The sequence below is a fragment of the Hypanus sabinus genome, chromosome 25, assembly GCF_030144855.1.
Source record: "Hypanus sabinus isolate sHypSab1 chromosome 25, sHypSab1.hap1, whole genome shotgun sequence".
In the NCBI taxonomy this organism is placed as follows: domain Eukaryota; kingdom Metazoa; phylum Chordata; class Chondrichthyes; order Myliobatiformes; family Dasyatidae; genus Hypanus; species Hypanus sabinus.
In genome coordinates, this window is record NC_082730.1 from 8238244 (window position 1) to 8254549 (window position 16306).

General features: G+C 49.2%; 1 protein-coding gene across 2 annotated transcripts; it reads right to left on the bottom strand.

Moving 5' to 3' along the window:
- Positions 1–758: 758 nt before the first annotated feature.
- On the bottom strand, positions 759–16300 carry LOC132381265 (TBC1 domain family member 30-like). Of its 2 annotated transcripts, none has more exons than XM_059950647.1 (6): positions 15767–16300; positions 11989–12050; positions 9034–9101; positions 8811–8932; positions 4890–5057; positions 759–1541 (listed from the first exon to the last, which is right to left on the bottom strand). In XM_059950647.1, exons 1-6 carry the CDS (start codon positions 15921–15923, stop codon positions 850–852), a joined length of 1269 nt encoding a protein of 422 aa, XP_059806630.1. In that variant the 5' UTR covers positions 15924–16300; the 3' UTR covers positions 759–849. The 2 variants fall into 2 exon arrangements, with proteins under 2 accessions (XP_059806630.1, XP_059806629.1); XM_059950646.1 differs by having other exon boundaries at positions 9013–9101.
- Positions 16301–16306: the final 6 nt, after the last annotated feature.

Consider the following 16306-nt stretch of genomic DNA (forward strand, 5'->3'; position numbering starts at 1 on the left):
CCTCATGTAACGTGGGTCTCAGTTTCTGCTTGTGTTTGATGACCCTGCTTACTGCAGGTGTTCCCACCCTGCGGCCCATGGACCACTCAGATAATGGTAAGAGTCCAGGGCATAAAAATAGGGTTGGGGACTGTTTTTACTGGGGTAGTGCAGTGATGTAGTGGTGAGTTCAGCTATCAACAAATAGGTTAATTCGCCACTGTAAATTTCCCCTCGCGTAATTGGGCAGTAGTGGAATTGAAGACGGGTGAGAACGCAAATAAAATGGGATTAGTGTAGATGGGCTCGTCACCCCATCCCGTAAAACCCAGTGCTCCAGAAGCACCAAGAGGAAAGTCCTTATCTTTAAGAGAAGAAGGAATCTTTGGCTAGATGGCCACACCTGGGGACAACATTAGAATCAGGTTTAATATGTCTGGCATATGTCATGAAATTTGTTGTTTTGCGGCAGCAGTACGTAATAAATTACATAAGTATATATAAAAAATAAATTAATTGAGTAATGCAAAGAGAGGGAGAAATAGTGATGTAGTGTACATGGGTCCAATGTCCATTCAAAAATCAGATGGCAGAGGGGAAGCAGCTGTTCCTGAAAAGTTAAGCTATAGTTGACAGCCTATGTTCCAGTAGTGCTGATGGGCTCAATTCTAACTCTAAAATTCTAAATATTTAAAAAATTAAATATACTTAAAGAAATCTAATGAGCAATGTCACTACAAATTCCATTATAAATTGTAAAACCAGTTTTGATTGGAAAATGATTTAATTATTGGTTTAAGACATGCTGTTGATAATCAATCGATTACAAAGCCATTTCCAAGGTAATCTACAATCCCCCTCCTCACCACTTCAGCAGCATTCCTTCTCAAACTCTTTTGGATGTTTGGCCTTGGTCACATTCCTACAAATCCCTGAATTGTTTTCTCCAAGGGACTTGCAGCAGAGATATCCCGGAAGACTAGTGTTGATGGGATTCTCCTTCAGATCAGGAAAAGCAGCAAAATCCTTCTCTGTGGAAAATTCCAAATTGTTTGGCTTCGGTGTTGGTCTTGTTGACGTTAAATGTTGATGCTGCTCCACCATACGAAGAGCTTTCAACAAACTCTCAACTCCCGACAAGCTGTCAGCATCAAACAAAAAGCCTGTTAGTTGTTCGCCAAATTTCCCGTTCTGCTCCCAGCAAATTCCTGGAGTGTTCCGGCCTTCTTCATGGATACAGTGGTCACCTTTGGAGGATTCTGCCTTGCTGCCATCGGTCTGTTCCTCAAGTAGACCGACTGTATCACTACAGCCTGACCTGGCTTTCGACTTCCTGACCAGCCCTTTCCGGCACATCTTCCTTTGTGAACACCAAGGAACGGCCAGCTTGTTTCTCCGCTCCTTCTGTCCTGCCTGAGTTGTCCTGGGACTGGGAGTGTGGTGAACTTGGTTATTTTTGCTTCTGCTACTGTTCCTCAGCTTTTGGTCCCTGAGGAAATGGTTTATACCTCTCGACTTACTGGAACAAAACGGCATCCCAGGAGACCGTGGAACAGAGCTGTCTGCAATGAAAGAAAGAAACCAAGCCATTTAACTACGTCTGCTTCTGGTGTTGGGAGCTTGCTGTCTATAATCAATCCCACTTTTCTTACGTTACGTCAACCAAAAGTCTTTCAAACTATAAGTCCCAGATAAAGAAAGGCAGAGCAGCACGCACTAAATGCTGGAGGAACTCAAAGTCAGGAAGCAAATATTTACTAACATCATGTGTCATGTCAAATGATTTGGGCATCATGCTCTTTCCGTGACCATGATTGTTCTTGGCAAATTTTTCTGCAGAGGTGGTTTGCCATTGCCGCCTTCTGGGCAGTGTCTTTACGAGACAGGTGACCCCAGCCATTGTCAATATTCTTCAAAGACTGTTTGCCTGTGTCAGAGGTCACATAACCAAGACTTGTGATATGCACCAGCTGCTCATACGACCATCCACCACCTGATCCTGTGGCTTCACATGACTGATCGAGGAGCTAGGCAAGTACTACACCTTGCCCAAGGGTGACCTGCAGGCTAGTGGAGTGAAGGACTGCCTTATACATCCTTTGGTAGAGATGCATCTACACTCCACCCCTCTCCGTCTATGGAGGGGTATAAACAGTCTATATTTTGGGCCACGACCCTTCATCAGGACTAATGAAATGCAGGTCTTTCTTAGCTCTATTATACATGATTGCAGAAAACAACAGCTTGGCAGATCCATTTAAACCAGGGGTTCCCAACCTTTTTTTATGCCATGAACCCCTACGATGGACTGAATTGTCCGTGGACCCCTGGTTTAAATAATGAACCATAAAGCACCAACATAACCAAGGACCTCTCCCACCCTGACCATTCTCTCTTCTCCCACCCCTTCCAATCAGGCAGAAGATACAAAAGCCTGTGAACACATCTATCAGGCTCAAGGACAGCTTATACAGAACAGACCCTTTATATAATAAAGTCCTGACCTCATAATCTACCACACCATGGTCCCTGTACCTCATTGTCTGCCTGAACTCTACTTACTCTGTAACTGAAACATCATATTCTGTTTTGTCTTCACACAATTCAGCACAGTACAGGCCCTTCGGCCCACAATGTTGTGCTGACCTTTTAACCTACTCTACAATCAATCTCCTACATGGCCCTCCATGCTTCTTTCATCCATGTGCCGATCTTTCCATTTGTGCTCCCTCGATGTACAATGCTCTGTCTGGATGGCAAACACAGGGTTCCCACTGCATCTCGATACAGGTGCCGCCCCCTTTACAAAGGTAGAGCATTCCCATGAAACCTTTCTTAAGCCAAAAGTGCGTAAAGCAAAGAACCATTAATTTATATGGGAAAAATTTTCGTAATAGCAAAAATCCTCTTTGTAATGCGAAAACAGGATACTAATGTAGGTATTTTGTAAAAGTGAAGTGGCATAAAGTGAACATTAAAGCAGGGGATACCGGTACATGCAACAATTAGTTGGTTACCAGGAGGTAGGAAAAAATCTTTGTATGCTTAAAGCAATTTAAGTCCATTCACACGGACACAGATCATGATTTATGTGCATGTGTATTATTGCATCCGAGTACATCGAGCAGTACAGGCCCTTCAGCCCATTGTGTTGTGCCAAACTCTCAATCAGCTCTGAGATCGCGATAACTTCATTCAATTTCACCTGCCTCATCACTGAAATATTCCCACAACCTACGGGCTCACTTTCAAAGGCTCCTCATTTCACCTTCTTGATATCTACTGCTTATTTATTTATCATTACTTTTTCTCTTTTGTTTTTGCATGGTCTTTTGTTTTTTTGCCGTTGTTTGTTTGTCCGTCCAGTTGGGTGAGGTCTTCCATTGATTCTATTATTCCTGGATTATGCCCACAATAAAATGAATCTCAGGGTTGTATATGGTGATACAGTATATGTGTATTTTGATTTTAAATTTACTTTGATCTTTCATCAATCTAACCAATCCCTCCTACATAGCCCTCTGTTTTTCTTTCATCCACGTGCCTTTCCAAGAGTTCTAAAATACCCTTAATGTATGTGCCTCTATCACCACCCCTGCAGGGCATTTCACGCACCCACCACTCTGTAAAAACAAACTACCCCTTATACTTTCCTCCAATCACCTTTAAATTATGCTGTCTCATATTAGCCATTTATGTCCTGGGTGAAAATCTCTGGCTATCCACTCAATCTATACTTCTTGTCCTTCTGTTCCATCACAAACCCTAGTGGCTTCTGTGGCCTCCATCTGTCAGGCTCGACCATGGATGTTGCACCTCAGTTGTCCAGATAAGCAAACCAGGGCAGTACGATAGGGAGAGCAAGCTGAGCCCATGTAGCAAGCTCCCCTTTCCACACATCTGATGAACCCAAAGCAATGGCAGAGACTGATACAGTTTGGAACCAGCAATATCGCAGGAGTGGCCAGTCACAATTAAACTCTACGTAGGATTGCCCTAGGGCCTCTAGCTCTGGGTTTTCCCTTGAGGTTTATTCCTGAAGCCTTCCCCATGAGTGGGTCCAGCCACAAGGCAACGGAGGTTTGAGATCAGAGTTTTCCTTCTAGATGAGCTGCCAACCATGGCTGACAAGCCGCATTTGCCTGAAGTGACTGGTTTTAAGGCACCAATAACCTGTCTTTGCCCCTTCTGTCAGCAGAAACACTTCTGCTGGGCTTAGTAGCTAAGTCACAAGAAGGCCAGGAGTATGACTTGGTTGTCAGAGGCTATTTGGGGCACACACCATTGAAAGCATTTAATAGGTAGAGGGAGCTTATCCCTGCTACCTCCCCCTGACTATAACAACCTTAGGGTCCCTAGTGCCCTACTGATAGTATAGTGAATATCAAATGAATCAAGATGAATAACTTAAGGTGCAAATGAGGAGGAATTTCTTCCGAGGTTTGTATGTCTTTGGAAGTAGTTCTGAAGCGAGCTATGGAGTGTTACTGTACGTAGTCCAAGTTGAGAACTGTAGAACACTACAGCACAGTACAGGCCCTTTGGCCCACAGTGTCGTGCTGATCTTATAGCCTACTCTAGATAAATCTAACTCTTCCCTCCTACATAGCCCTCCATTTTCTATCATCCATGTGCCTAAGAGCTTCTTAAATGCCCCTAATGCATCTGCCTCCACCACCGCCCCTGGCACCACCCTCTGTGTAAAAAAACTTACCTCAGACATCTCAGCTATACTTTCTTCCAATCACCTTAAAGTTAGCCATTTCTGTCCTGTGAAAAGTCTCTGGCCGTCCACTCGATCTATGCCTCTTATCAAACTTGTACACCTCCAACGTCACCTCTCATCCTCCTTCACTGCGAGCTCGCTCAGCTCTTGGTGCCTGTGGTCATCGATGGGTTCAACCTCTTACCGTGCTTGGGGGTCAGTTGCTGGCTCTGTTGCTGGCGCCTGGCCATTTTGGACTCCTGCTGCTTCACCACAGGTCCCACTGTTTGCGCACTGTCACTTTCACGCTGTGGTACACTGTCGCCAGCCATACTCCAAACCACATCACAGGCACTTTGATTCTCACTTTGAGCTGGTGAAAGATAAGAACTAATGCTTTATTTCCACAAGCACACGTTGATCAAACTCTCAGTATCAGAGAGCCAGAGGAGTCTGCAGGAGACTGGAATCTGGAGCAACAAACAATATGCTGCAGGAACTCTGCGGTTGAGCTGGTTGGAGAAGCTGCACGTGATTCGTTTCCTCAGCTGGAATTGCTAGTTAGGTCCCTAGAAGGTGGTGAGGGAGGTAATTGGATATTATAGTCACGTGCACAGAGATACAGTGTCCATACAGATCAATTAATTAGTTCATTATATGTCGTGTCAAATGATGTAGCCAATCGTGGTCTTTCCATGACTATTATTGTCTTGGCAATTTTTCTACAGAAGTGGTTTGCTATTGTCTTCTTCTGGGCAGTGTCTTTACCAGACGGGTGACCCCAGCCAGTATCAATACTCTTCAGAGATTATCAGAGAGAGTCAGTGGTCACAAAACCAGGACTGTTGTGGTATCGGATGGTCACCTTGGCCCCTCCTGCCCCGTTTGTTGCAAGACTGCAGAGGAAGTTAGTGGACTTCTTCTGGGGCAACAGGAAACACTGGGTCTCTGCAGCAGTCTTGAGTCTCCCAGTGGGAGAGGGCGGACAGTCGCTGGTGTGCGTCCGAACGCGACTGGCGGCTCTCCGCCTCAGGACTCTGCAGAGATTCCTGTACGCCGAGCAGCCTCCCAGGTGGCACGTGTTGGTGACTTGCTTCCTCCGGAGGGGCTGCTGTCTTAACGAAGACATGCGGCTTCCACCGGCGGGCGTCAGCCGTGCGGCTTTGCGGAGTCTGCCCGGTTTCTATCAGGACCTACTGAGAGTCTGGAACATGGTCGCCTCAGGCCGGGAATCCCCTCCTCAGGCGGAAGGCGGGGTACTGGCCGACCCTTGCCCTACCTCAGTGGCTGTCGGTGCGGCTCAGTTGTGTGGCCCGACTCAGGCCGAGCTGCTGGTCGGGCCCAGACTCCGCAATCTTCTCCGGGAGCCGTGTCCACACAACTTGAGCCGTCTCTCATCGATACCCAAAGTCCCATTCAGGGATGCAAGTAGGAGGTATCTGTATGGGCTGCTGCTCCACACCCTCCACTTCCTTGCCCTTGTCCACCGTCCAGACACGCCATGGCGGTCGGTCCTTCCACCCCGGAGGTGGGGAGGGTCCCCACTGGAAGTCCCTTTATGCCAGGGTTCTTCCCATGCACCTGGGGGATCTCGCCTGGAGGGTATTGCATAGAGCGGTGCCCTGCAATAAGTTTTTCAGTTTGTACATGGATCTCCCACCCGCATGCCACTTCTGCGGGCTGGAGGAAACCGTGTACCACATGTACATGGAGTGTGTGAGGCTGCAGCCTCTTTTTGCATATTTGCATGGGCTGCTTCTCGCCTTCTGGCTGCATTTTAGTCCCACCCTGTTTATATATGGTCATCCAGTAAGGAAGGGGGCATGGAGGGATGAGGATGTCCTAGTCAACTTGCTCCTGCGGCTGGCGAAATCCGCCATCCGTGGGTCTTGGAAACGGGTGGCGGGAGGATCTCCCCGGGCAGACTGCCTGGCGATGTTTAGGGGGTATGTTCGTGCTCGGGTAACTATTGAAAAAGAGCATGCGCAGTCCACAGCGACCTTAGAGGAGTTTCGAGACCGTTGGGCTCCGCGGGGTGTAAATGCCATTGTGGATAGGGATGGCAACATTCTGGTGTAATGTCTATTGTCTATTTGTAGTGCAGTAATTGTGTTTGCCACTGTTTTGTATATATTGTATAGCACCGAGATTTGTAATAAAGGATTTTGTAATTAAAAAAAAGGACTTGTGATATGCACCAGCTGCTCATACGACCATCCACCACCTGCTCCCTTGGCTTCACGCAATCCTGATCGGGGAGGGGTCTAAGCAGGTGCTACACTTTGCCCAAGGGTAACCTGCAGGCTAGTGGAGGGAAGGAGCACCTTACCTCCTTTAATAAAGACGGATCATTTCATTACAACAATATATTGATGTATTACAAAGGAAAAGAACAACAGAATGCAGAAAAAAGTGTTACCGAGAAAGAGAAAGAGCAATAACATGCAGGTCATGACAAGGTAGGTTGTGAAGTCAAAGATCCGTCTTATCCTACAAGAGGTGCATTCAAGAATCTCATAACAGCGGGGTAGAAGCTGTCCTTGATCCTGGCAGGATGTGCTTTCAGACTTTTGTATCTTCTGTCCGAAGGGAGGGGGGAAAAGAGAGACTGTCTAGGATGGAAGAGATCTGCACTATATTGTCTGCATTCTGAATTCTTGCACTACCTTGACCTGCTGATTTCATCCAACAGATAGTTTGTCACCTTCACACTATGTCACTATTTTATGTGTGTCTTTGATCTGTTACAGCTCACAGGTGCCACACTTGAGCTGGCTTGAAACCCCTCTGCACCTCCGGGGTGAACTTTCCTTCTGGCTAATCTGATTGATTCCAATGCAATGTCCTTAAAACAGCAGCGGAGCAGGATCAAATAACGAGGGAGAAAGGCAAGCTGGTCTTGGTGAGACTTACAACCAGATGTCAATACTTAACACACTCACTTCCTGCCTTTAACTTTAAAAAGTCCTGATTTTCGATCCCATCACCACAGACAGCAGCTGAAATATGCTGGCTCCAGACTGGAATTCAAATTGGTATTTAAATGGAGGTGGATAAGATAAAAGAATTTCCAGGGCTGTTGTCAGGAGAGTGGGAGACTGTGACGAGCTAGAATGCTCATCCAGAGAGCTAGTAACGTACTTAATGTTCAGGAACAGTTACTCCCCCTCAACCAGCAGGCTCTTGAACCAAAAGGGATAACTTCACTCAACTTCACTTGCCCCATCACTGAAATGTTCCCACAACCAATGGACTCACTTTCAAGAACTCTTCATCTCACATTCTCAATATTTATTACTTATTTATTATTGTTATTTCTTTCTTTTTGTAGTTGCACAGTTTGTTGTTTTTTGCACCCCAGCTGAATGCCTGATTTGGTGTGGTCTTTCATTGATTCTCTAATGGTTATTATTCTATTATGGATTTATTCAGTATGCCCACAAGAAAACGCAGCTCAGGGTTGTATATCATCAACAAGACAAAATCTGCAGATGCTGGAAATCCGAGCAATGCACACAAATTGCTGGAGGAATTCAGCAGCATCTATGGAAAGGATGGAAGGGTCTTGGCCCAAGACATCGACTGTATGTTTTTCCCATTGACGCTGCCTGAAGCATTCCACTAGCATTTTGTGTGTGTTGTCAGGGTTGTACAAGGTGATATTTAGGTACTTTGATAATAAATTCACTTTGAACTTTGAAAAAGCCTCCTTTAATGATGTGACCATTCTGTAATTTTTCCTCAAAGTTACAAGGCTCAGAGACAGTTTCTCTCCCACTGATACAAGATTCTTGAACAGGTCTCTTATACAACAAAGACGGACTCTGGACCTCACAATCTGTCACGTTATGCCTTTGCACCTTATTGTCTGCCTGAACTGCCCTTTCTCTATTGCTGTAACCCTTTATTCTGCATTTTGTTTTTCTCGTTCTACTTCTCAGTGTAATTACGTACGGAATGATCTGTTTGGATGGCACACAAATGCAAGCTTCAGTATAGTGCTTTCAAAAATAATGAAATGAAAAGTTTCTGAGTTTCAAAAATTTACTATAAGGAGCAGTAAACAGTAAAAAAAAACAGCGAGAACAGTGAGAGAAGAGCTGAATGATTAATATAGCCCCAGTACCTGCTGGATGCCAATTCTGTGGATTCTGTGCTTGTAAGTAACTATCTGACACGATGACAGTGCAGTGGTTGCTACACCCACTCGATGAGTTTCTCCTCTCTGACGATTCATCTGGATGACAGCTGTAAGGAAAATCACATCAATTTCCTACAGCGTCAGAATCAGAAAATTAAACATTATTTTTTAGCATGCATGGAAATACCTTGAAGGAGCAAGCTTTAACTGCAGATTGCACTTCTCTCTCGGGTCCTTGACCTTTGGGAAGGGAAACGTCGCCATTGAATACACAGCCTGCAAGACATGGAATGATGCTTCATCATGTGTACCCAGAGCGCAATTCTAGTTCACTGGTGATGGACAGCAGAGGATACAAGGACAGGTGGCATGGAGGCTTCAGACACTGGAATGAGGAGCTGGAGGAACTCAGCGGGTCGAGAGGTTTCTGTGGAAGTGACGGGGCAGGTTGATGTTTCATGTTGATCCCTGCATCAGGGCCTGCGTCGTTTTCTGTACCAGCATCTGGGGGTCTATCCTGGGCTCAAAACATGGACGGAATCACAAAGAAGGCACGCCAGTCCCTGTGCTTCATTAGGATTTTGAGGAGATTCAGTATATTACCAAATTTCACGGAAATTTCTAATGAGGTCTCATCACCACCTGGTACAGAGTCTCCAATGCACAGGATCACCGAGGCTACAGAGAGTTGTAGACTCAGCCAGCACCATCTTGGGCGCAACCCTCCCCCCCACCATCAAGAACATCTTCAAAGAGGACCCTCATCAGCCAGAAAATGCCCTCGTCTCATCGCTACCATCGGGGAGGAGGGGCAGGAGCCTGAAGACACACACTCAATGATTCAGAAACAACTTCATCCTCTCTGCCATTAGATTTGTGAACCATCTACAAACCCATGAACCTACTGCCCATTGTGCCATTGGCATTTCGGGCAGCAATGAAGTTCCTCCATCTCCAGAGGTTTTCAGGGTTTCCTTCATCAGGTCAGTAGCTCAGTTTTCACTACTGTCAACCATGCAAGTCCCGGGTGGAGACTCATGAACACCATCACACTCAGATGTAGAGGGATTCTTCATTGCAGTTTCCATAACAATTTTGTTTGACCAGTCAGTGCTGTTAGCCCAGAGCTGAAACCCCGAACCTGGAGGATTGGTGGACCACTCTTAATCTGGCCTCTATCCTTTAACCCACGGGTGACCCTACCAACAGTCAAAGCACGAAGCCCCGACTCCAACCAACACAGCTCTCTGGGTCATTGAGGCACACAGACATCCAAACCCAACAGCAAGGTTGTGGTCCTCTTGAAGGATGAACCCAGGAACACTACTTTGAGATTCCCCTTTTTGCACTATTTATTTATTTTGGTTACATATAGATGTTCACGCATCTGCACTGCACTGCTATGGCAAAACAACAAATTCCATGTCATATGTTAGTGAAAACGAACCCGGTTTTGATGCACATTTGCACAGTGTGTAAGCCAGCAGTCAGAGAGTTCAGCCAAGAAGGTGGAACTGTCGGCACCCAATTTACTCAGACCAGTTGGCATAAGTTGGCATTGTGCTGGGGGCAGCCCACAAGTGCCGCCACGCTTCTGGCGTCAACACAGCGCGGCCACAACTTACTAACCCCAACCCATACACCTTTGGAATGTGGGAGGAAACCAGGGCACCTGGAGGAAACCTGTGTGGCCACACTTAAAACTAATGGCCTAAAAAGAGAAGCCAATCGCATACGGTTCAGTCGATGAACATTAATTGAGCTTCAGTGTCTGTGGGCTACATGCAACCATCAACTTCAAAACCTGCCAATGAATTGACTTCAGGGACTGTTTACAGTATATCTGATTAACAACCACATCGATGGCTCGCTATCTTGGATAGTTCTCTACTCGCTATCCAATATGCTGACAGCAGGTGTGGCCCAATAGATTTGTCTGTGCAGAATATTTTACCAGCATTCCTCGGTTTTTTTAAAACAGCGTTCAGCAGCAGTACTTTTCCACCTCTCAGCTATTCTGTCTGATGTTTTTCTTTGCAAAGATACAAGCCTACTTATTGATGGGATTGCAAAGCAAGCACAGCAGTGGCTGTATTTCATTAGGAGCTTGAGGAAATTCGGTATGTCACCAAAGACACTCGCAAATTTCCGTGGCTGTACCGTGAAGATTATTCTGACGGGTTGCATCAGCGTTTGGTATTGAGGCGCCAACGCACAAGATCGGGAAAAAGCTAAAGAGGGTCATAAACTCAGCCAGTTCCATCATTGGCACTAGCCTCCCCACCGAGGACATCTTCAAGAGACAATGCCTCAAGAATACAAATATCGATATAAATATATTAAATAAATAGTGCAAAAACAATGAGTGTCGAAGTTACGTGAAGAACAAACCAAAAGTGCTCAGAGACTGATAAAGGAGTTGACTCTGTATGACGCACTTCCAAGTAACTAAGTTCCAATATCAAAAAACATATTTCCATCCTTTATTATGAAACCAGCAAAGACGAACAATCGTGTGGTAATAAATAACTAACGAAACTAAAACTAGTGATATAATGATACTAAACGGTATAATAATGTTCCCATTAGCATACTTTAAGTGGTTAGTGGTATTAAGTGGTAGCGTAATAACCAATCTGGTGGTCAACAAGAAATTATCACCCCTGGCTCTAACCGGACCAAACTGAGCTTAGACAAAGTGTGAACGTGTAACTGTACTGATTCGCTTCGATCACACCCCATCCCCAAACAATGTGACAGATTACCCATAATGATACACACAACACAATACAGGCAGAAAGAAAACAGATACATGGCTCCTGCAGTGAGGTTAGTCTTCATTGGCTTCAGGGGCCAATAAAATAGTCAGATTCAAGTTGCTTGACACCTGCAGCAAAAAAAATCTGAGAACATAAACTATAAAACATCGAACAGTTCAGCTTAGTACAACGTCAGTCCACAACATTTATCTGACTTTTTATATAACTCCAAGATCAATTTAACCCATCCCTCCCCTGTTTTGGAAGGATGCTGAATGCCAGGAGTATTTGGTTCAACTTCCTGCTGTTGAAGCTGGAAGCTGGTCTGACCCTCAGCGCACTGCCTCACTCACAGTACCACCTGGGTGCACGCACCGGCCGCGGGAGACCGTGCTGCCACAAACCTGCTGAAATCCATCTTGATCCGTCACTCGCTCGGTGCTCTTCGTCAGCCGTGGGTCCGCACCTGCAGATACATTGCAAAGATGTGTCAGCAACAAATCTGACTTCTGCCAAAGCTCCAGTTCAGCAGCGTCAGAGAGAAAACAATGGGTACACTTGAGTCATTTAGGCCCCTCCACTCAGCTCATCCATGCCAGCCATGGTACCCGTCTAAACTAAAGATCAGCTTTATATGCCATTTATACTTCGAAACGTGAAAACATACAGTGAAACACAATCTGAGGGGCAGCCCACAAGCACCACCAGTGCCAACGTAGCATGCCAGCAACTCACTACCCCCAAGCCGTACTGAACGCCTTTGGGATGTGAGGGGAAACCGGAGACCCAAGCTGACAGATGAGCCACATCGGATCGTCTGCAAGATCACGGCAAGTGCACACGCAGCAGATTTCTAGCGTTGTGAATCGATCGGGCTCCTACACACGGAGGGCTCTCTCTTTTTGCGCAGGCTTTCAAGTGTGCCGATTTTCATCTTGGCAGATCCGCTTCATCGCTCCCGCACGGTAAGTCACCGAGCACGTACCACTACTAATGCCACTCAGTAAAACAGCGTTTGATCGCACTACACCGCTGTCGTTCTTGCTCTGCGCATACGGAACGGTGGAGCAGAGCAAAATGGAAGAGTAGATGGGTGTGTGAAGTGGGTTGCTGAGTTGCGGGCATGCAATGTTGACGCCGGAAACGAGGCAACGGCTGTGGACCACCTCAGGAATTGAATGCAGGTCGTGCGAGAGAGTAGTAATGTGTGATGGTGTAGCAGTCAGCGTGACTTCACAATGGCAGCACTCGGGGTTCAATTCCCGAAGCTTTCTGTAAGGAATGTGTACATTCTCCCTGTGACAGCGTGGTTTTTCTCCGAGTGCTCTGGTTTCCTCCCAGGTACGGGTTAAGGTTAGTGAATTGTAGGCATGTTACGTTGGCACTGTTCCCAGCGCATCCTCAGACTGTGGTGGTCGGTGACGCAAACAACGCCCTTCACCGTACGTTTCGATGTACATGTGACTTATCACCGTCAATCTTCAGGATAAACCGATTCCACCTTATGGAGCACGTAACCTCAGCCCTCAGGACTAACTCTGATCGATCCCCCCCATTTTAATGCACCGGCGCACTCTGACCATGACCTCCTGAATTGTTACAATGAGGTCAAACAGAAGCTCAACGGGGAGCACCTCACCTTCTGTCTGGGCAAGCTGCAGACTTCCACCATCATTAGCACATCCTACAGCTTCCAGAATCCGGCCATTTTCTTCCAACTGCGAGTTATCTGTCTGTGTCTCTGTGCGCAAGGGGTTCTCCTGCTTGTGAACCCTGGGAAGGGGGGAGGGGTGGTCTGCAGAAGAGAGTTCTGCTGAGGAATGAGGTCCCTAACTGCCTGGGAGATGGAGCATGGATGTTCGTACCAGGGTCATTCTCCATTCATCCACCCATGTTACAGAGTCAAAGAAAAGTACAGCACAGAGGACCTTTGGCCCATCTAGTCCATGCTGAAACCATTCAAACCGCCCTCTCTCATTCACCTGCACGGGGACCTTAGCCCTGCATACCTTTACCATCCACATACCTATCCCAAAGGGGTGGGCAACAGGGGGATGGGGGGGAAGATGGGAACAAGGGCGGGCTGAGGGGAGGGGAGACAGAGTGAGGGAGAGGGACAGACAGAGAGAAAGGGGAAGGGGACAGAGAGAGGGAGGAGGGGAGGGACAGAGAGAGGGAGGAGAGGAGGGACAGAGAGAAGAATGAAGGGACAGAGAGGGGCAGAGAGGGAAGGAGAAAGATGGAGAGGAGGACAGGGAGAGATAAAGGGGGAACAGGGAGAGAGAGAGGAGGAGAGGGGGACAGGGAGAGAGAGAGGAGGAGAGGGGGACAGGGAGAGAGAGAGGAGGAGAGGGGGACAGGGAGAGAGACAGGAGGAGAGGGGGACAGGGAGAGAGACAGGAGGAGAGGGGGACAGGGAGAGAGATAGGAGGAGAGGGGGACAGGGAGAGAGAGGAGGAGAGGGGGAACAGGGAAAGAGAGAGAGAGGAGAGGGGGACAGAGAGAGAGGAGGAGAGGGGGAACGGAGAGAGAGGAGGAGAGGGGGGCTGAGAGAGAGAGGAGGAGAGGGGGACAGGGAGAGAGATAGGAGGAGAGGGGGACAGGGAGAGAGAGAGAGGAGAGGGGGAACAGGGAGAGAGAGAGAGAGAGGAGAGGGGGACAGAGAGAGAGGAGGAGAGGGGGACTGGGAGAGAGAGAGGAGGAGAGGGGGACTGAGAGAGAGAGAGGAGGAGAGGGGGACAGGGAGAGAGAGAGGAGGAGAGGGGGACAGGGAGAGAGAGAGGAGGAGAGGGGGACAGGGAGAGAGAGAGGAGGAGAGGGGGACAGGGAGAGAGACAGGAGGAGAGGGGGACAGGGAGAGAGACAGGAGGAGAGGGGGACAGGGAGAGAGAGGAGGAGAGAGGGAACGGAGAGAGAGAGAGGAGAGGGGGACAGAGAGAGAGGAGGAGAGGGGGAACAGGGAGAGAGAGAGGAGAGGGGGACAGAGAGAGAGGAGGAGAGGGGGACGGAGAGAGAGGAGGAGAGGGGGACTGAGAGAGAGAGGAGGAGAGGGGGACAGGGAGAGAGAGAGGAGGAGAGGGGGACAGGGAGAGAGAGAGGAGGAGAGGGGTACAGGGAGAGAGAGAGGAGGAGAGGGGGACAGGGAGAGAGACAGGAGGAGAGGGGGACAGGGAGAGAGACAGGAGGAGAGGGGGACAGGGAGAGAGACAGGAGGAGAGGGGGACAGGGAGAGAGATAGGAGGAGAGGGGGACAGGGAGAGAGAGGAGGAGAGAGGGAACGGAGAGAGAGAGAGGAGAGGGGGACAGAGAGAGAGGAGGAGAGGGGGAACAGGGAGAGAGAGAGAGGAGAGGGGGACAGAGAGAGAGGAGGAGAGGGGGACTGGGAGAGAGAGAGAGGAGGAGAGGGGGACTGAGAGAGAGAGGGGGACAGGGAGAGAGAGAGGAGGAGAGGGGGACAGGGAGAGAGAGAGGAGGAGAGGGGGACAGGGAGAGAGAGAGGAGGAGAGGGGGACAGGGAGAGAGAGAAGGAGAGGGGAGCAGGGAGAGAGAAAGAGAGGAGAGGGAGACGGACAGAGAGAGAGAGGGGGGAGAGGGGACAGGGAGAGAGAGAAGAGGGGACAGGGAGAGAGAGAAGAGGGGACAGAGAGAGAGAGAGAGAAGAGGGGGACAGGGAGAGAGAGAGAAGAGAGGGACACAGAGAGAGAGAGAGAAGAGGGGGACAGAGAGAGAGAGAGAGAGAAGAGGGGGACAGAGAGAGAGAGAGAGAAGAGGGGGACAGAGAGAGAGAGAGAGAAGAGGGGAACAGAGAGAGAGGAGGGACAGAGGGGGGAGCAGGGAGAGAGAGGAGGGGGCAGAGAGAGAGAAGGAGGGGGGCAGAGAGAGAGAAGGAGAGGGGACAGGGAGAGAGGAGGAGAGGAGACAGGGAGCGAGGGGGGAGAGGGTTCAGGGAGCGAGGGGGGAGAGGGGACAGGGAGCGAGGGGGGAGAGGGGAGCAGGGAGAGAGAGGAGAGGGGAGCAGGGAGGGAGGAGAGGGACGGGGAGACAAGGAGAGGGAGACGGCGAGGGAAACGAATAGAGAGGGAGAGGGAGACGGACGGGGTGGGGGGAGACGGCGAGGAGAGAGTGGGAGAGGAGGAGAGACACCCCACCCCTACCCGGCTCATGAAGCGACCCCCTCTCTACCTTGTTCCAGGCTGCAGCGCAGACGGGGCGCAGACCGCGAGATGCAAGTCCGCTTGTACAGGACATCGCTGAGGACGTCGCCCAGGCTCCGGTTCCTCGCCCGAGTGCTGCCTCCGGCCGACAACTGGTCCACCGCCGGGCTCCGGACGCGGCTCATGCAGGGGAGCTGCGGGCAGCGACCAGCCCGGGACGTGTCAGCGGCGCAGCGCCCGGCTCTCCTACTCCTGGAAACCTCAGCGATCCCTCCTCTTTCTGTTGTGCTTGTAACCCGCTCTGCGGCGATCCGCGCTTTGCCGGAGCCGAGAGCGTCGGTGGCCGCCGAACCTGCAAAGTGCTCCGCGCCGACTGCGCATCGACCCCCGGCTCCGACGCCCGAGAACGTCGTGTCCAGGACACCCCCGCCCCAGAGGGGGCTGCAACACAAAGGCTCAGCGGGTCGGGCAGCGGCTGCGGGAAGAGGAGCGGTGAAAACAAATACCGCCTCACGTCAGGACTACGAGTTGAAGCGCCCGCAGTCCCGGAGATTCGGCAGAAGGCCGG

Excerpts from the sequence above, each read along its gene's own strand:
- LOC132381265 (XM_059950646.1), bottom strand. The coding sequence starts at position 15,923 with ATGAGCCGCGTCCGGAGCCCGGCGGTGGACCAGTTGTCGGCCGGAGGC. Across the intron at positions 9,102-11,988 it reads ATCAAGATGGATTTCAGCAG|GCTGTGTATTCAATGGCGAC; the intron begins GTTTGTGGCAGC and ends CATGTCTTGCAG. Across the intron at positions 1,542-4,889 it reads GCAACTGACCCCCAAGCACG|ACAGCTCTGTTCCACGGTCT; the intron begins GTAAGAGGTTGA and ends CTTTCATTGCAG.